Source organism: Salvelinus sp. IW2-2015, linkage group LG8 (genome assembly GCF_002910315.2).
Source record: "Salvelinus sp. IW2-2015 linkage group LG8, ASM291031v2, whole genome shotgun sequence".
NCBI lineage: Eukaryota > Metazoa > Chordata > Actinopteri > Salmoniformes > Salmonidae > Salvelinus > Salvelinus sp. IW2-2015.
Window position 1 is genome coordinate 52,736,743 of NC_036848.1, and position 17,858 is coordinate 52,754,600.

The 17,858-nt window shown below is 43.6% G+C and overlaps 1 protein-coding gene, 1 long non-coding RNA gene and 1 pseudogene across 2 annotated transcripts; 1 reads left to right on the forward strand and 2 right to left on the reverse strand.

Annotated features, from left to right (window-relative positions):
• Nucleotides 1-3,898: 3,898 nt before the first annotated feature.
• On the forward strand, nucleotides 3,899-10,537 carry LOC111968136 (serine protease HTRA2, mitochondrial-like). Its single transcript, XM_023993700.2, is given in 9 exon segments — nucleotides 3,899-4,617; nucleotides 4,983-5,187; nucleotides 6,052-6,106; nucleotides 6,109-6,135; nucleotides 6,138-6,244; nucleotides 7,299-7,440; nucleotides 7,672-7,741; nucleotides 7,863-7,958; nucleotides 8,633-10,537. Coding segments are annotated over 9 exon segments (1,344 nt in total). The 5' UTR covers nucleotides 3,899-4,141; the 3' UTR covers nucleotides 8,799-10,537.
• A 1,808-nt stretch (nucleotides 10,538-12,345) lies between these two features.
• LOC111968273 (heterogeneous nuclear ribonucleoprotein H3-like) lies at nucleotides 12,346-13,807 on the reverse strand (annotated as a pseudogene).
• Nucleotides 13,808-14,594: 787 nt separating this feature from the next.
• LOC139028085 (uncharacterized) lies at nucleotides 14,595-16,525 on the reverse strand. The gene is made up of 2 exons (XR_011480260.1): nucleotides 16,063-16,525; nucleotides 14,595-15,534 (listed from the first exon to the last, which is right to left on the reverse strand). It is a non-coding gene; the product is annotated as an uncharacterized lncRNA (long non-coding RNA).
• Between the last annotated feature and the right edge of the window lie 1,333 nt (nucleotides 16,526-17,858).

Below are 17,858 nucleotides of genomic sequence, written 5' to 3' on the forward strand. Positions count from 1 at the left end.
ACCGGTGTGAAATGGCTAGCTAGTTAGCGGGGTGCGCACTAATAACGTTTCAATTGGTGACGTCACTCGCTCTGAGACTTGAAGTAGTTGTTCTCCTTGCTCTGCAAGGGCCACGACTTTTGTGGGGCGATGGATAACGGTGCTTCAAGGGTGACTGTTGTCGATGTGTGCAGAGGGTCCCTGGTTCGAGACCAGGTAGGAGAGGGACGGAAGCAATACTGTTATACATACACCGGGAATCTTTGCCCTCAGCTGGTCAACGTTTATATCTACTGTTACCCCAGTTATCACTCCTTTCATTGGTGCCCTTTTCTTGAGAACGAAACAATTCACTTTTCTTGCCCCCATTTATTTTACTTCGAGCTCATTCTTCCTCTGCCCAAAAGAAACACAAACAATTATCACTAGACAACTTCTAGTTACCCTCACCGATTCCACATGACCAACTCTTTTTTTTCTCACCCCCCCAAAAAACACAAATGGACCATCCAAAAGGCAAGAGTCCACTTTTTCCATAAACTTCACTCCTACTGTCACAGACTCTTCTTCAACCTGATCCTCTGTGCATACCTCAGTCTCCAATGACTTTACCGCACCTATCAAATCAAATTTTATTTGTCACATACACATGGTTAGCAGATGTTAATGCGAGTGTAGCAAAATGCTTGTGCTTCTAGTTCCGACAATGCAGTAATAACCAACGCGTAATCTAACCTAACAATTCCACAACTACTACTTTACCAAGTTTAAGGGATAAAGAATATGTACATAAAGATATATGAATGAGTGATGGTACAGAACGGCATAGGAAAGATGCAGTAGATGGTATCGAGTACAGTATATACATATGAGATGAGTAATGTAGGGTATGTAAACATAAAAGTGCATAGTTTAAAGTGGCTAGTGATACATGTATTACATAAAGATGGCAAGATGCAGTAGATGATAGAGTAACAGTATATACATTATATTAAGTGGCATTGTTTAAAGTGGCTAGTGATACATTTTTGATCAATTTCCATTATTAAAGTGAGCTGGAGTTGAGTCAGTATGTTGGCAGCAGTCACTTGATGTTAGTGGTGGCTGTTTAACAGTCTGATGGCCTTGAGATAGAAGCTGTTTTTCAGTCTCTCGGTCCCTGCTTTGATGCACTTGTACTGACCTCGATGATAGCGGGGTGAACAGGCAGTGGCTCGGGTGTTGTTGTCCTTGATGATCTTTATGGCCTTCCTGTGACATCGGGTGGTGTAGGTGTCCTGGAGGGCAGGTAGTTTGCCCCCAGTGATGCGTTGTGCAGACTCACTACCCTCTGGAGAGCCTTATGGTTGTGGGCGGAGCAGTTGCCGTACCAGGCGGTGATACAGCCCGACAGGATGCTCTCGATTATGCATCTGTAGAAGTTTGAGTGTTTTCGGTGACAAATTTCTTCAGCCTCCTGAGGTTGAAGAGGCACTGTTGCACCTTCTTCACCACGCTGTCTGTGTGGGTGGACCATTTCAGTTTGTTTGTGATGTGTACGCTGAGGAACTTAAAACTTTCCACCTTCTCCACTACTGTCCTGTCGATGTGGATAGGGGGGTGCTCCTCTGCTGTTTCCTGAAGTCCACGATCATCTCCTTTGTTTTATTGACGTTGAGTGTGAGGTTATTTTCCTGACACCACACTCCGAGGGCCCTCACCTCCTCCCTGTAGGCCGTCTCGTCGTTGTTGGTAATCAAGCCTACCACTGTAGTGTCGTCTGCAAACTTGATGATTGAGTTGGAGGCGTGCACGGCCACGCAGTCATGGGTGAACAGGGAGTACAGGAGAGGGCTGAGAACGCACCCTTGTGGGGCCCCAGTGTTGAGGATCAGTGAAGTGGAGATGTTGATTCCTATCCTCACCACCTGGGGGCGGCCCGTCAAAGTCCAGGACCCAGTGGCACAGGGCAGGGTCAAGACCCAGGGTCTCGAGCTTAATGACGAGTTTGGATGGTACTATGGTGTTAAATGCTGAGCTGCAGTCAATTAACAGTATTCTTACATAGGTATGCGTCTTGCTCAGATGGGTTAGTGTGCAGTGTGATTGCGTTGTCTGTGGACCTATTGGGGCGGTAGGCAAATTGGAGTGGGTCTAGGGTATCAGGTAGGGTGGAGGTGATATGATCCTTGACTAGTCTCTCAAAGCACTTCATGATGACAGAAGTGAGTGCTACGGGGCGATAGTCGTTTAGCTCAGTTACCTTCGCTTTCTTGGGAACAGGAACAATGGTGGCCCTCTTGAAGCATGTGGGCACAGCAGACTAAGATGGGGATTGATTGAATATGTCCGTAAACACACCAGCCAGCTGGTCTGCGCATGCTCTGAGGACGCGGTTAGGGATGCCGTCTGGGCCAGCAGCTTTGCGAGGGTTAACATGTTTAAATGTTTTACTCACGTTGGCCACGGTGAAGGAGAGCCCACAGGTTTTGGTAGCGGGCCATGTCAATGGCACTGTATTGTCCTCAAAACGAGCAAAGAAGTTGTTTAATTTGTCTGGGAGCAAGACGTCGGTGTCTGCGACGGGGCTGTTTTTTTTTTGTAATCCGTGATTGTCTGTAGACCCTGCCACATACATCTCGTGTTTGAGCTGTTGAATTGTGACTCTGTCTCTATACTGACGCTTGGCTTGTTTGATTGCCTTGCGGAGGGAATAGCTACACTGTTTGTATTCAGTCATGTTTCCGGTCACCTTGCCATGATTAAAAGCAGTGGTTCGCCTTGTTTTCAGATTAGCTTTGTTAAAATCCCCAGCTACAATAAATGCAGCCTCAGGATATATGGTTTCCAGTTTACATAGAGTCCAGTGACGTTCTTTCAGGGCCGTCAAGGTATCTGCAATGTAGTCGGGCAGGAACGCAACCCTTATAAGTTTTACAGCCCACCGCACAGGGTAATGTCCTGACGGGATACAGCTTTGGTCAAATTGACATCAAAAGTTATTTTTTTTTTTTTTTTTAGCTAACCCTAACTCTTTCCCTAACCTTAGGAAACCCTCTCCCAATTGACTACATTAAAATGGTGGTAGTCCTCAATGGTTCTACCCATACTAAAATGGCATTTTGGCCACTAGAGGTTTCTATCGTTCTCTATGGTGGTGATCTTGGTTGGGACATTGTGTCGCCTAATTCTCCTAACCTGATAAGAATAAGTCACCGGAAGTGGCGTTAAAAGTGTTTCTCGATCTAGGTTGAACATAAATTAGCGTCACAGCAGCAACATTAAGACTTCCGGTTTTGGGATTTTGCACAGTAACACTGAAGAATGCTGTTAATTGACTGTATCATACAAAATCTATTTTTTGCAGCTTTGCCTAATGTCATTATGTAAAAAAAAAATGTATAACTACATGGGGGAAAATCTAAACTAAAGAGAATTACTGATTTAAATGTGTAAAAGGTGCAACTGGCTCATCATCATTAGGTTAATCTAGGTTGTTAACAGGTCTGCCAGTTCACCGTTTACGTTGTGTTGTTGAAGTAACTAATCACCTATAGGCCTGCATTGCAGTGAATAGAGTGGGTGGAGTAGAAAGTATTGCTGGGCATTTAGACCTCACTCCCCCATGAAATAACACTATGTAGAGATTCCACAGACCCTAGTGAGCAATCCCAACTCCACTTACTTCGGCACCTAGAATAGTTCTCTCTATAAGCCTATATGTATTTTATATACACTATGTTGCATTGGGGGCATTTATTTGACTTTGGAACATGTTTTAAAACCCAAATGTAATTCCAATGTCACTTAAATATGAACGAATATGAATCATTGTTAATGTTTAGATAATCATTTTTCATATTTTATGAATAAATACAGGTTGACACTTCTATTGCGTGCGGGGCTTATAATTAGAACGTTTCTGAAATTCTGTGACCCGGAAGTACTTTTTTGTGTGTTACTGACGAGACGCTGGTTATTTTTTCGACCTGTTAGGTCGTGATCTGAGAGCTGGTACGTTTAGCTAGTAGCCACGGTTTTTATTGTTTTCTGATTACGTTTTTATAAATCCGTAGGTTACTAACGTCAGAAAGAGTTGTAGATCCATATGGTCAAGAAAGGAGTGTGAATTGTTGAATTAGTTGTAAAAGTTATTTTACTGCATTCTGACTGATGCAACAACATGTCAACACATGTCAATCGTCCGCTCTTCTGGATAATCAGGAGGTACACTGGGGAATATCTCCGAAAATGTAACATTTTGAACGAGCGAACACTAGGACGAGTTTCCGGTGCTTCTGTCGGTTACAAACAGCACTCAACGGGAGACGCAAACACCTGTCATGTCAACAATGTTCCGATCATTTGGACCGCAGGAGGCGACAGGGGCAGTGGCTCAGAGCGGACTACTTTCCTCAAGTCAGTTGCTGTTGGGTTGGGACTCGGTAGTGCAGCAGTTCTGCATTTCAGAGGGGACGAGGAAAACAACGTTTGTGAGAGGAGAGGTCTACTTTGTGATTCGTTCCTAGAACGTGTCTTGCCAACAGCCCACTGTGCCTCTCCTTTTAAACCCGACAGTCCACGATTCAAGTTCAACTTCATTGCGGATGTGGTGGAAAAAGCTACGCCCGCTGTCGTGTATATTGAAATCGTCGGCCGGTAAGATCACATGACCGCTTTGATAGGCTAGTTTGTCACATGACCGCTTTGATAGGCTAGTTTGTTTTGATAACAAAAAACAATAGTGCCTGTCACGTTTGTGCTATCGTACCAACTCATTGTCACTGATTATCATGTCATGTTTGGATTGGCAATGTTGGCAAGAGCACATACAGATCTGAGACCAAGTTGATAATAAACCCTGACCAACAATTGCTCTCCATCCAGGGACTCCGCACTGCAGCTGACCCTGTGACTTTCAATGTGTGTGTGTATCTAGGGGTGTTGCGAAATGGCGTTCTAAATGTCCATTATAACCAATGAACAATAACGTAACATATAATGTTCACCTATGATACTGACAGGCACCCGTTCTCCGGTCGGGAAGTCCCCATCTCCAACGGTTCTGGGTTCATTGTCAGCAGTGATGGGCTCATAGTCACCAATGCCCATGTAGTGGCCAATAAGAGAGGAGTCCGGGTCAAGCTAACCAATGGGGAGACGTATAACGCCACTGTGCAAGACGTCGATCAGGTGGCGGACATAGCCACTATAAAAATCAATGCCCAGGTAAGAGGTTATGATTGAGACATGACACTCACCCTACCCTCTCGGTCTGTCTCTCTCCTCTCTGTAGCACCCTCTCCTCTGTAGCACCCTCTCCGTCTCTCTCCTCTGTAGCACCCTTTCCTCTCTGTAGCACCCTCTCCGTCTCTCTCCTCTCTGTAGCACCCTCTCCGTCTCTCTCCTCTCTGTAGCACCCTCTCCGTCTCTCTTCTTCCTGCGGTATCTCCGTCTCTCTCTCTCTCTGTATCTCCGTCTCTCTCTCTCTGTATCTCCGTCTCTCTCTCCTCTCTCTGTAGCACCCTTTCTGTCTCTCTCCTCTCTGTAGCACCCTTTAGACAGAAAGGGTATCACCCTCTGTATCACCTCTGCAGCACCGCTCCGTCCTCCTCCTCTCTGTAGCACTCTCTCCGTCTCTCTCTCCTCCTGTAGCACCCTCTCCGGTCTCTCTCCTCTCTGTAGCACTCTCTCCGTCTCTCTCTCCTCTCTGTAGCACTCTCTCCGTCTCTCTCCTCTCTGTAGCACTCTCTCCGTCTCTCTCTCCTCTCTGTAGCACTCTCTCCGTCTCTCTCTCCTCTCTGTAGCACTCTCTCCGTCTCTCTCCTCTCTGTAGCACCCTCTCCGTCTCTCTCTCCTCTCTGTAGCACCCTCTCCGTCTCTCTCTCCTCTCTGTAGCACCCTCTCCGTCTCTCTCTCCTCTCGTAGCACCTCTCCGTCTCTCTCCTCTCTGAGCACCCTCTCCGTCTCTCTCTCCTCTCCGTACCTCTCTCCTCTTTGTAGCACCCTTTCCTCTCTGTAGCACCCTCTCCGTCTGTCGTCTCTGTAGCCCCCTCTCCCTACCCTCTAACTGTGTCTCTCTCCTCTCTGTAGCACCCTCTCCCTACCCTATCTCTGGGGCTGTCGTCGGATGTGCGTCAGGGGGAGTTTTGGTTGCCATGGGCAGCCCGTTTGCCCTGAGGACACCATCACGTCAGGTATCGTCTCTTCAGTCCAGCGGGGCAGCAAGGAGCTGGGTCTGTCCAAACCCAACATGGACTATATCCAGACAGACGCTGCCATCGATGTGAGTACCCTGGTCTGTTTACAGTAACCCTAACCTGCTAGTAAAGCATTGACAGTAACCCTAACCTGCTAGTAAAGCATTGACAGTAACCCTAACCTGCTAGTAAAGCATTGACAGTGACCCTAACCTGCTAGTAAAGCATTGACAGTAACTCTAACCTGCTAGTAAAGCATTGCAGTAACCCTAACCTGCTAGTAAAGCATGACAGTGGCATTGACAGTGACCCTAACCTGCTAGTAAAGCATTGACAGTAACCCAACCTGCTAGTAAAGCATTGACAGTGACCCTAACCTGCTAGTAAAGCATTGACAGTGACCCTAACCTGCTAGTAAAGCATTGACAGTAACCCTAACCTGCTAGTAAAGCATTGGACAGTAACACCTAACCTGCTAGTAAAGCATTGACAGTAACCCTAACCTGCTAGTAAAGCATTGACAGTAACCCTAACCTGCTAGTAAAGCATTGACAAGTACCCTAACTGCTAGTAAAGCATTGACAGTAACCCTAGCCTGCTAGTAAAGCATGACAGTAACCCTAGCCTGCTAGAAAGCATTGACAGTAACCCTAGCCTGCTAGTAAAGCATTGACAGTAACCCTAGCCTGCTAGTAAAGCATTGACAGTAACCCTAGCCTGCTAGTAAAGCATTGACTGTAACCCTAGCCTGCTAGTAAAGCATTGACAGTGACCCTAACCTGCTTGTAAAGCATTGACAGTGACCCTAACCTGCTAGTAAAGCATTGACAGTGACCCTAACCTGCTAGTAAAGCATTGACAGTGACACTAACCTGCTTGTAAAGCTTTGCGGTCCACAGCCGTCGACGTAACTCCACTGGTCTGGTCATGGATGTGAACTAATTGCCAGTAGTAATTTAGTAGACACTCTTATCCAGATAAATGTACAATCGGTGCGTCCAGCTTGTAAGGAACAAGTTGTATGAACAACCACACATCACAAGCCCCTCTCTGCAAAACCAGGGCTAGTAAGAGTAAAGCCTTATGTTCTCCAAATGTATGACATGATCAATAATGCTTCTGGATTGTTCTGTCTTGCAGTTTGGGAATTCTGGAGGGCCTCTGATTAATCTGGACGGTGAGGTGATCGGCATCAACACCATGAAGGTGACGGCAGGGATCTCCTTCGCGATCCCCTCGGATCATGTCAAACACTTCCTGAACCAAGCCTCCGACAAGAAGAGTGAGTTACTTTACCGTGCTGACAAAGGGCCATAGGCTGGTCCCAGATCTGTTTGTCAGAGCTAGTAAGAGCCAATTCCCTATGTTGGCTCTTATGGTCATTGTGTGACAATAGGACTAGGTCAGACACCACCAACAGGTCTGAGACCAGTTTAATAAGACCATAGACCCCATACCTTTAAGTTATTTGCACTTTTTGGAAGTGTAAGGTTTTTGTGATTGTCTCTCCTAGAGTCTCAGTTGGGGGTGTTGGACACCAAGCGGAGATACATCGGCGTCATGATGCTGACCCTGACTCCAAGGTAAAGGTCATATGACAGCTATTGCGCTGCACCTGAGTTAACAGGAAAGCTATCACCTACCTGGGGTAGGATGAATGACAGTGGAGGATTTAGTCATAGTTGGATGTCTATTCTGTTGCAGTATCATTGCAGAGTTGAAGCTGAGGGACCCCTCCTTCCCTGATGTCACTTACGGGATCATGATCCACCGGGTCATCATGGGCTCTCCAGCCAACAGGTGAGCACCGTGTAATGTCCGTGTATAAGGTCTCCATATTCAATTCAACTGTGATGTGTACATTGTTTATTCTTTCTTCATGCGTCAGTGAAATACACTTAAGAATGAACGAATGTGGAATGCACTGTAAAGGTATGAAGGGCAGGTATGAAGCTAGGTGAGTGTCGTTATAACCCTCCACAGGGCAGGTATGACGTTAGGTGATGGTGTCGTTATAACCCTCCACAGAGCAGGCATGACGTTAGGTGATGGTGTCGTTATAACCCTCCACAGGGCAGGTATGACGTTAGGTGATGGTGTCGTTATAACCCTCCACAGGGCAGGCAATGACGTTAGGTGACAGTGTTGTTATAACCCTCCACAGGGCAGGTATGAAGCTAGGTAGTGTCGTTATAACCCTCCAAGGGCAGGCATGACGTTAGGTGACAGTGTTGTTATAACCCTCCACAGGGCAGGTATGAAGCTAGGTGAGTGTCGTTATAACCCTACACAGGGCAGGTATGACGTTAGTGATGGTGTCGTTATAACCCTCCACAGGGCAGGTATGACGTTAGGTGATGGTGTCGTTATAACCCTCCACAGGGCAGGCATGACGTTAGGTGACAGTGTTGTTATAACCCTCCACAGCGTGCAGGTATGAAGCCAGGTGATAGTGTTGTTATAACCCTCCACAGGGCAGGTATGAAGCCAGGTGACATAGTGCTGGAGATCAACGGCACCAAGGTGAACACGTCAGAGGAGATTTACAATGCCGTGAGGACCAGCGACAGCATCACCATGGTGATCAGAAGGGGTCAGGACCTACTCAGACTACACATGACCCCAGAGTTCACAGAGTGATGTCATCAAACGTTGCCAGTTAGTGGAGCTGCATGATATAGAGGTAGTGTACGAAGAAGAGGACAGTTGGTACACTGAAGAGGACGGGGATACTGAATGATCACACCCACAACATGCTTAGAGACAGACTATCACATCACTGTCTGTGTGGTTCTACACATTAAATATACCACAGGACAGAAGTCATGTAAGATATAAGATGGCCTATAAACACATAGCAGCCGACTTTAAAGCCAAGTCCAGTCTGACTGATATACAAATCACCTTGTATCATAAATAACTACTACAATATTATTTGTAGATCCATCAGTCACAATTTACACGATACATCACAGTTTTGATGCTCTCGAACACTGCCTACCATGGGTTTACAGTCGTGAGATAAGATGGGCTATGATAAACACAGTATTAGTCAGATACTGTAACTGAAGGCTGAAGGAAGTGACAGTTGGTTGTGACTGATTGGGTTCAAACCAAGACACTGCCCTCAACAGACCATGTGATTTATAATGAAGCAGATACTTATACTGAAATACTGAGCTATAAGTCTCTGCACTGAAGTATTTACAGTTATGACATCAATATACAGTACATCTACCAATTGACTTGTATTGTTTGGGGATTTAATTGTAACTAAGAAGGGGTGTGATTCAATCCGATCTGTGGTAGATCCGCATTATAGCATGCTTGACATTTTAAAGATAATTTTTAATACAGCCAACATATGAAACATTTACCATTAATGCCATCTCTGCAAATGCGTTGAAATTGTCTTTAAAAGTTGCATTGTCTACAAGCGCGATCAGATTAAATCCCGGCCAAGGTTGTAAGGCACAACTATTAGGGTTTTCACTATAATACACTGTATCAGTCGTGTGCACGATATTTTTACTGAAAGTCACTACAATAAACTATTTAAAAATGTTGATATTTCTAAGTCAGATACAGTCCTACCAATCTCAGCATCCCAGAACAGAAAACCTCACATATGTTAGTCTCTCTGAGAGATTACTGTCCAACACACTTTACTTGTTTGTTTTTGGTAAAGCAGGTAGTAGGTTAGCATATTTCCCTTTCTACTTCCTGCCTGTGTCTTAAAGACAGGCTCAGGTTGGGTTGTAATACTGTGGTTCTAAAGGTTCAGGTTGGGTTGTGAGAAGTAGGTATTGGTCTGAAGCCAAAAAAGTTAATTAACATGAGCAACACAATGCCTAACTTCAGTGATGCTCTACCAAAGGGTTCCAGCAGACAGCTTTGACCTACTACAGTAGCTATGTTGGTCTATTGTACTTCAAACAACATATAGACAGGTTACTTAGGATTCAAAACTACTGTAGTAGGTCAAAGCTGTGTGCTGGATAACCTTATTAGAGCATTGGTGAAGTAGGCATTGTGGTGCTCATGTGACTTTCCTTTATTTTTTGGCCACACACATGCCTGCGTTTCACTGAAAATGTTGTTTAATTTCCATGTTTTTTTTTATACCGAAAGTAATTATACAACATTTCCACATGCAAAAGGTGTCTTTTTTGTTGTTGTAATTTGCACTTCAAATGATGTTCTAAAAATTGAAGTGTTGGAGCTGAAAATGTGGACTCAATTGTAAACAAATTTGTCAGAGATGGAGAAGTATGAACTCTGGAAAGATATGGATATGTCACCAACCCAGATTTAGCCACTCGAGGGGTGTGACAGCCACAGACTCAAAAATAACAAATGCAAATACATATTACCTTACAGTCAATGTCTCTAGTCTCATTCTTCAGATGCAGTTGAAACTGAGTTGATAGCCTATAGCATTGAAAAGTGAGAGCTAGAGGTCTGTTACCGGTGGCCATCTTAGGTTGTACCGGTATGTCAGATTAGCTAAATTGCCAATTTCTCAGCCTCTGAGTACCAAAGAAACACTTTGAATGAATAACAGACATGTTCATAACAAGTGGCTATGGATGAAGATCAAAATATCTGTTCAAAAACAAGATTTAACTACACGTTAAAATATGATTATTTTAGGGAATTTAAACTATTTCTTACGAAAGGTTAATAAAATAAGTGTTACTGCTTGACAGTGTCTCTTTGCAATCATTAAAAATCTGGGTTAAAAATGACCCTCGTTGGGGCTTTTAAGCTAAAACTATGTTGCCAATTTTTGGGATAAGCACAATTCCTGAAAGTGACTCTCAAAGTACTGAATAATTTAACTGAGTGAATATTAGGAAATAAATATCTAAACATTTCTGGGGGAATCGCCCCCTCCCCAGTTTACTTGTTAATGGCTACTACATATTTCCAGGTAGTAACTTGACAGTTGATCAGTCAGTGCAAATTTGGATTATAATGTCAAGAAGGCAGGAGAGAAGCTAGAATTTATTTGGGATGTTTGAAATAGCGATGCTGTCAGTCTGGTAAATTGGCTGCATATTAGCACACTGTAGTGCACAACCCGAGGCTCTGTTTACATGTGCGTTTGGGGTTCAACCAATGACTGTATACAGTTCAACATAGCTAGCGAACTCCTTTTTGTTTTCTTGGCTATTGTTTGTGTTGAGGGAATGAAACGTTAGCTAGTTGCAGTGTAAACAATGTTTGTCCCATCTCAAATCTGGCTACCTCGAGTAGCCTAGCTAGTTTTGCATTGCCCTTTGTTTGCATTGTGACAGGTTCAAAGCAACACCAAACTTTGGGAAACTATCTAGTGCATGAACTGGCCATACATATTTATTTTATTTAACTAGGCAAGTACGTTAAGAACAAATTCTTATTTACAATGACGGCCTACCCCGGCCAAACCCAGACAACGCTGGACCAATTGTGTGCCGCCCTATGGGACTCCCAATCATGGCCAGATGTGATGCAGCCTGGATTCGAACATAACATAAGCCAATGTTACATAGCTAGCTAACTTAGTTAACTGGCTATCATAGCAGCCAAGGACATTTGCCAACTTATTTGTGGATATTTGTTTGTGCTCTTACACACAAGTTTCTGTGTAACAGCAGTTTACACTGACGACTTAAGCCTTATGAAAAACCTTCCTTAGCAAAATATAGCTAGGTTTCCTCGCTTGTTGGTTAGCTAGCAAGCCAACGTTAGCGCTCATCTGACTGGTATAACTTTGTTTTAGCTAGCTAGCTGATCAAAACACAACCACATTCATTGGCTTATCAAATCAGAAACAGCTCACTGATAACAACCCATTTTCTCATGTTGGATAATTATCTGTATGCATTTTATTAAATAAAGGGTGGCTACTTTGAAGAATCTCAAATATATTTTGATTTGTTTAACACTTTTTTTGGTTACTACATGATTCCAAATGTGTTATTTCATAGTGTTGATGTCTTCACTATTATTCTACATCGTAGAAAAAAATAAGAAAACCCCTGGAAGGAGTAGGTGTGTCCAAAATTGACTGGTACTGGTATATATCTTTTTTTTTTTTACACCACTCATTGAGAGTAAGTAGAGAGTAGAAGTAGGTACTTTTCATGAACGTAAAAACATTCAATCTTCAAGGTTTAGTTAACTCTGTTTTAGAACATCCCGCTCAGTCCACTCCCTCTTGAGCCCATGCCTCTTGAGTTACCATAGAAACCACCACCACCACGGCCTAAAACCAAAAAATAAAGAAATCCAGAAATTAAAAACATTGATTCAACCATTGTCATCTGCGTGTTTTCTGAAATACAGGCAGATGATGGTATCAGAGGAGATGAATGAAAGTATTTACCCCAAAAAACTCTAAATGATTTATGTAATGGTTCTCATTGAAAGGGGTTATCATAACGGGGCAATAGTTAAGAGACTTAGAGATCCACATACGCATGTGATTCTTGTCCTTTGACCTGGCTGAAACGGCATCTTCATGAGACAAACTCAACATCGGCCTGGCCTGTGGATTTTCCATTGGGTCCAACGTCGATATGAACTCCCACAGGAATCAATAGTGAGAAGAACTAAACCAAAAGGCGCACACACACCAAAGAATAAGGGCCTGATACGAACATGATGATTGTACAAATTAGAGTTACATAATTGTACTGTGAATATGATCTTTTAACGTGTTGACATCATTGGAAAAAGGAATGGGAGTGATTATGGGTGCTAGAGAAACGTGATTCTTACATTGGCTATGTCTCCCTCAGTGGCACGGAAAGGCAGGCCCCTCACGTACAAAATGGTTGCTGTGGGAGCTAGTGTCACCTGCACCACCGTTGCCATGGCCACCTATAGCTGCAATCACAGCGATAAAGGAGTTAATGTATCTGAGAAAGAATTGCAGGCACACTATCAGTCTGACATTACAAAGAAAGGAGCATATCTTACCTTTTCCTCTATCGAGCATATTTTACCTCTTCCTCTATCGCCCCTAATTCGGTCATCAAATAACGTTATTCCATTAGAAAACAGTAATTACTGAAGCCATTGTAGTTGTCAAATCCGCCATAGCCTATGTGAACAGACAGAGAGAGAATGGGGAATCAATGATCAGCTTGTCAGTCCATTAGCCATTCTCAATCCAGTCCATTCTCAAACACTAAATTGACTTCACTAACCAAAACTACTGAACATACATACCCCCAGCGTAGCAGCCGCCTCCAAGGATATGGTCCAAAAGAGCACCCCCTCAGGCTGGCCCAGGGAAGAACCCACCTCGCCTGTCATGGGTCTGTCGCAGGGACTGGGTCTCTGCCCCATCATCCTTCTGGGGAGCTCATAGTAAGCCTGGATTTCATTCCGGCTGCTCTTAAAGATTTATATGTACCTGAATGGATGTAAATCCAGTGGGGTAACAGCCATATGGAGAACATCAGCAGACAAGACACTGCATGATTTCAAATTGGCAACTTTATCTAAGCCAAATAGTTGGGGTCTAACAGATGCCTTAATTATAGATTTAGAGGGGAAAGGAATAATAAAATGTATTTAAACAATCGCAGTAAAAATATGGCGCAGCTTTCCCATAATCTGCTAATATTACAGCAGGTTTAGTTTTGCACTTTCATCATGATGCAGTATTAAAAGGCTGTTAACATATAGAGGTGTGGTACTCTTGACAAAAATAGAGTTTGTGTTGTAGAGCGATAGTGGCGATACAACACACCATCCCAGCGGATGGTGGCTGTATTATTACATACAGTCAGAGGTTCCTGTCTGTCTAGATGGCGATGTATTTATTGGACGTGTCGGTGCTCTATATATATAATCAGTATCCTATAACGATGTTTATCATCAGCGCTGTTTGTAACACATTTACCTTTAGATTAGACGACCAGAGTTCCAATGGCAGACAGCATCATGATTCATGAAATCTCATTCTAACCAATAATGGAGTGTGCTCGTTATAAATACATTGTGATTTAGTATCGGTATCAGACTAACTTTTCTTATAATTTTGTTTTCAGAGCATACAGGCTGGCAGTTTATCGACAGATCACTCTATGGGCACGAGAGTTGGACAAGGTGTACGGCGTCTCATCCCTGCGTGTGTTGTTTCTTCCATAAAGCGCATAGCTAGAACCAAAGGCAATGAATAAACGTTTGAATAAAACCAGTTAATTTAATTTAATAAATCTAGCCTAGCCTAAGACATAGACCTAATGCCTGCGCCTTATGTGAAAGTAGTATTAGTTAGCTTGTTCCCTATAACAGGTTCAAGTGTAACCTGATAAACTTGCTTTGAAGATAAAACTACTTTCAGTGCGTACTAATCCCGTGTTCCTGTCGCTAGAGTATCGACTTCAACTAGCTTTGGCTGCCATCTATTGGAAAGGAATGGTAACTACACTGGGCAGCTCGTTGTCAGAGTCAAAGTGGACTTTAATAATATATGCCATTTAGCAGACGCCTTTATCCAGAGCGAACTGGGTACATGGTAGTGGAAACAGATCATAGAAACAGGATTACAATGTTGATATCATGGATGGTCAGTCCTTGCATCTATAGCTCTGTCTATGAATTTGAGAGTGGTTATATTTCTCCAGGCCCATCCGTCAGCTTTTTACCAAAAGAGGAGCAGGGAGACACTTTGTTATTGTTTCTGCTGCTGATTGCCACTAAGAAGTTAAGATGCAAAATAAATACACACCAAAATATGTTACAGATACTATAAAAATGTCCCATCACTCAGTTAGTGAATACACAGCATCCAGCACAGCAAACATATTTGACAAAAGCCCATTTTACATCAAAATAATAACCACAGTGTTTATAGAGGGTGCAACAGTTTAACACCTCAGGAGCAAATGTCAGTTGGCTTTTCATAGCTGAGTATTAATAGGCTGACAGAGAGTCGAAACAGCAGAACAGGGACATGGTAGCACATCCATTGAAACGTTAATTTTTTTTAAACAGTCAAAACAATTTCACTCCGATTCCTTTTATGGATAGGTGTATCTTTGAATTTGCTGTTGACTGGCATGCTCCCTCTCCATTTTCAGAACACCATCCCACTCCGCCAAAGTGATCGATAGCATATCTTGGTTCGCACTGTGATGATTGTGATTGAGCTCTCAGGTTCATACAGCGAGTTATGGTCTTCACTGATCTCACTCTCCGTCAGTTCCATCTGTGGCGTATAGGGGCAGGACTCGGTTGTATACTGATGGTTGTGAGCGCAATCTAGCTGAGCCCTGAGCTCTTTAGTGATGGTCCCTGTGGACCTCTTCTCCACCGCAGCACAGGAACACTCTGGCACCAAGGGGCCAGTTTGGCACGCTGTACTAACTGTTCTTTCCTGTTGGTAGAAAATAATTAAGGCATCTATTAGGCTATAGTTATATTCAAGAATCACAGCATATACTTGAAATAAACAGCCTTAGAAATAACATGGATTTGTATGCACAGTCTCCTCCAGGATGAAAACATTTTCAAGGATGAAGATGTCCTCCTGAAAAGAAACAGAACCCCAAAATATCAGTTGGCATTAACAAGCTACCTGTTGTATGCTTTGTCAACACACACACACACACACACACACAGAAAATACAGGGACATATATTTTTCAGCAAACATTAGTTAGCTATGTCAACTTTAGTCTAGCTAAATGAGGTGGAGCTAACAAAACATTACAAAAACAAATGTCAACACAATGTATTACAGTACTTGACTATCTGAGGTGGAAGCTAGCTACAGTAACTAACGTTAACCAATAACGGGTACACGGATAAACTGTGTTGCAATTTTAGTTGCAGTTGAGTTGCTTGCTAACGTTATTTGCTTGGGGGTGTTACACAAAACACTTCAGACGCAATTAGCTAGTTACCTTCAACTAGAGTTGCAACTAAGTTGCACAGTGTCTAACGCTAACAACAGTCATGACCGGTTAATGAGCGATGTTGATGGTTGGTCGCTACACCATAACCCTCGAAATGTCAAATGGAGGTGCAAGCAGAGAGGGCTTCAACGTAGGCCTATGACTCCTTTCCATTCGGAAACTCCCGGTTGCCGCATCGAAAGTGCCCTTCATCGCGAAGTCTGCCTCTGCAAAATGCTGTCTGCAGATCCTGCTGGCACATCCTTCCTCTTCAGGACATGGAGCCACTTCTTCAAAAGTTGTAGGTCCTTGGGCAGCCGATGGTAGTTTACCGAGGGATTTGTTTGGAGCTAATTCATACAGCCTGACGCTATACAGTTCATGATTGAATTACAACTCGCTGTTGCCATCTTCATTGCCCACCCCTAACCTCCCATTCTCCCCGATTCACTCTCCGCGCGAAAACTCAATACTTTTTAAAATGTTATTATTATTATTTAAAAAAATGTTTTTTTATTAACAAATCAATACAGAAAGTGCATAAGGGAACACAAGTATATATAGATTATATATAATGGACAATCGAGCTAGTTTTTTTTTTTTTTATCATCTTTTGTTTTCAACTCCACGAAAGCTTCCCCACTGGACCTTCCTTCCTTTGGAAAACGTGAAGCACACTCCATTCACTTTCCCCAGGACGTTACAATCTGCAAGAGATGCACAGGATTAACTTAATTGGTAGTATTTGATACACTGCCGATTTTGCAGGTTTTCCTACTTACAAAGCATGTAGAGGTCTGTAATTTTTTATCATAGGTACACTTCAACTGTGAGAGACGGAATCTAAAACAAAAATCCAGAAAATCACATTGTATGATTTTTAAGTAATTAATTAGCATTTTATTGCATGACATAAGTATTTGATACATCAGAAAAGCAGAACTTAATATTTGGTACAGAAACCTTTGTTGCAATTACAGAGATCATACGTCTCCTGTAGTTCTTGACCAGGTTTGCACACACTGCAGCAGGGATTTTGGCCCACTCCTCCATACAGACCTTCTCCAGATCCTTCAGGTTTCGGGGCTGTCGCTGGGCAATACGGACTTTCAGCTCCCTCCAAAGATTTTCTATTGGGTTCAGGTCTGGAGACTGGCTAGGCCACTCCAGGACCTTGAGATGCTTCTTACGGAGCCACTCCTTATTTGCCCTGGCTGTGTGTTTCGGGTCGTTGTCATGCTGGAAGACCCAGCCACGACCCATCTTCAATGCTCTTACTGAGGGAAGGAAGTTGTGGCCAAGATCTCGCGATACATGGCCCCATCCACTCCCCTCAATACGGTGCAGTCGTCCTGTCTCCTTTGCAGAAAAGCATCCCCAAAGAATGATGTTTTCCACCTCCATGCTTCACGGTTGGATGGTGTTCTTGGGTTGTACTCATCCTTCTTCTTCCTCCAAACACGGCGAGTGGAGTTTAGACCAAAAAGCTCTATTTTTGTCTCATCAGACCACATGACCTTCTCCCATTCCTCCTCTGGATCATCCAGATGGTCATTGGCAAACTTCAGACGGGCCTGGACATGCGCTGGCTTGAGCAGGGGACCTTGCATGCGCTGCAGGATTTTAATCCATGACGGCGTAGTGTGTTACTAATGGTTTTCTTTGAGACTGTGGTCCCAGCTCTCTTCAGGTCATTGACCAGGTCCTGCCGTGTAGTTCTGGGCTGATCCCTCACCTTCCTCATGATCATTGATGCCCCACGAGTTGAGATCTTGGATGGAGCCCCAGACCGAGGGTGATTGACC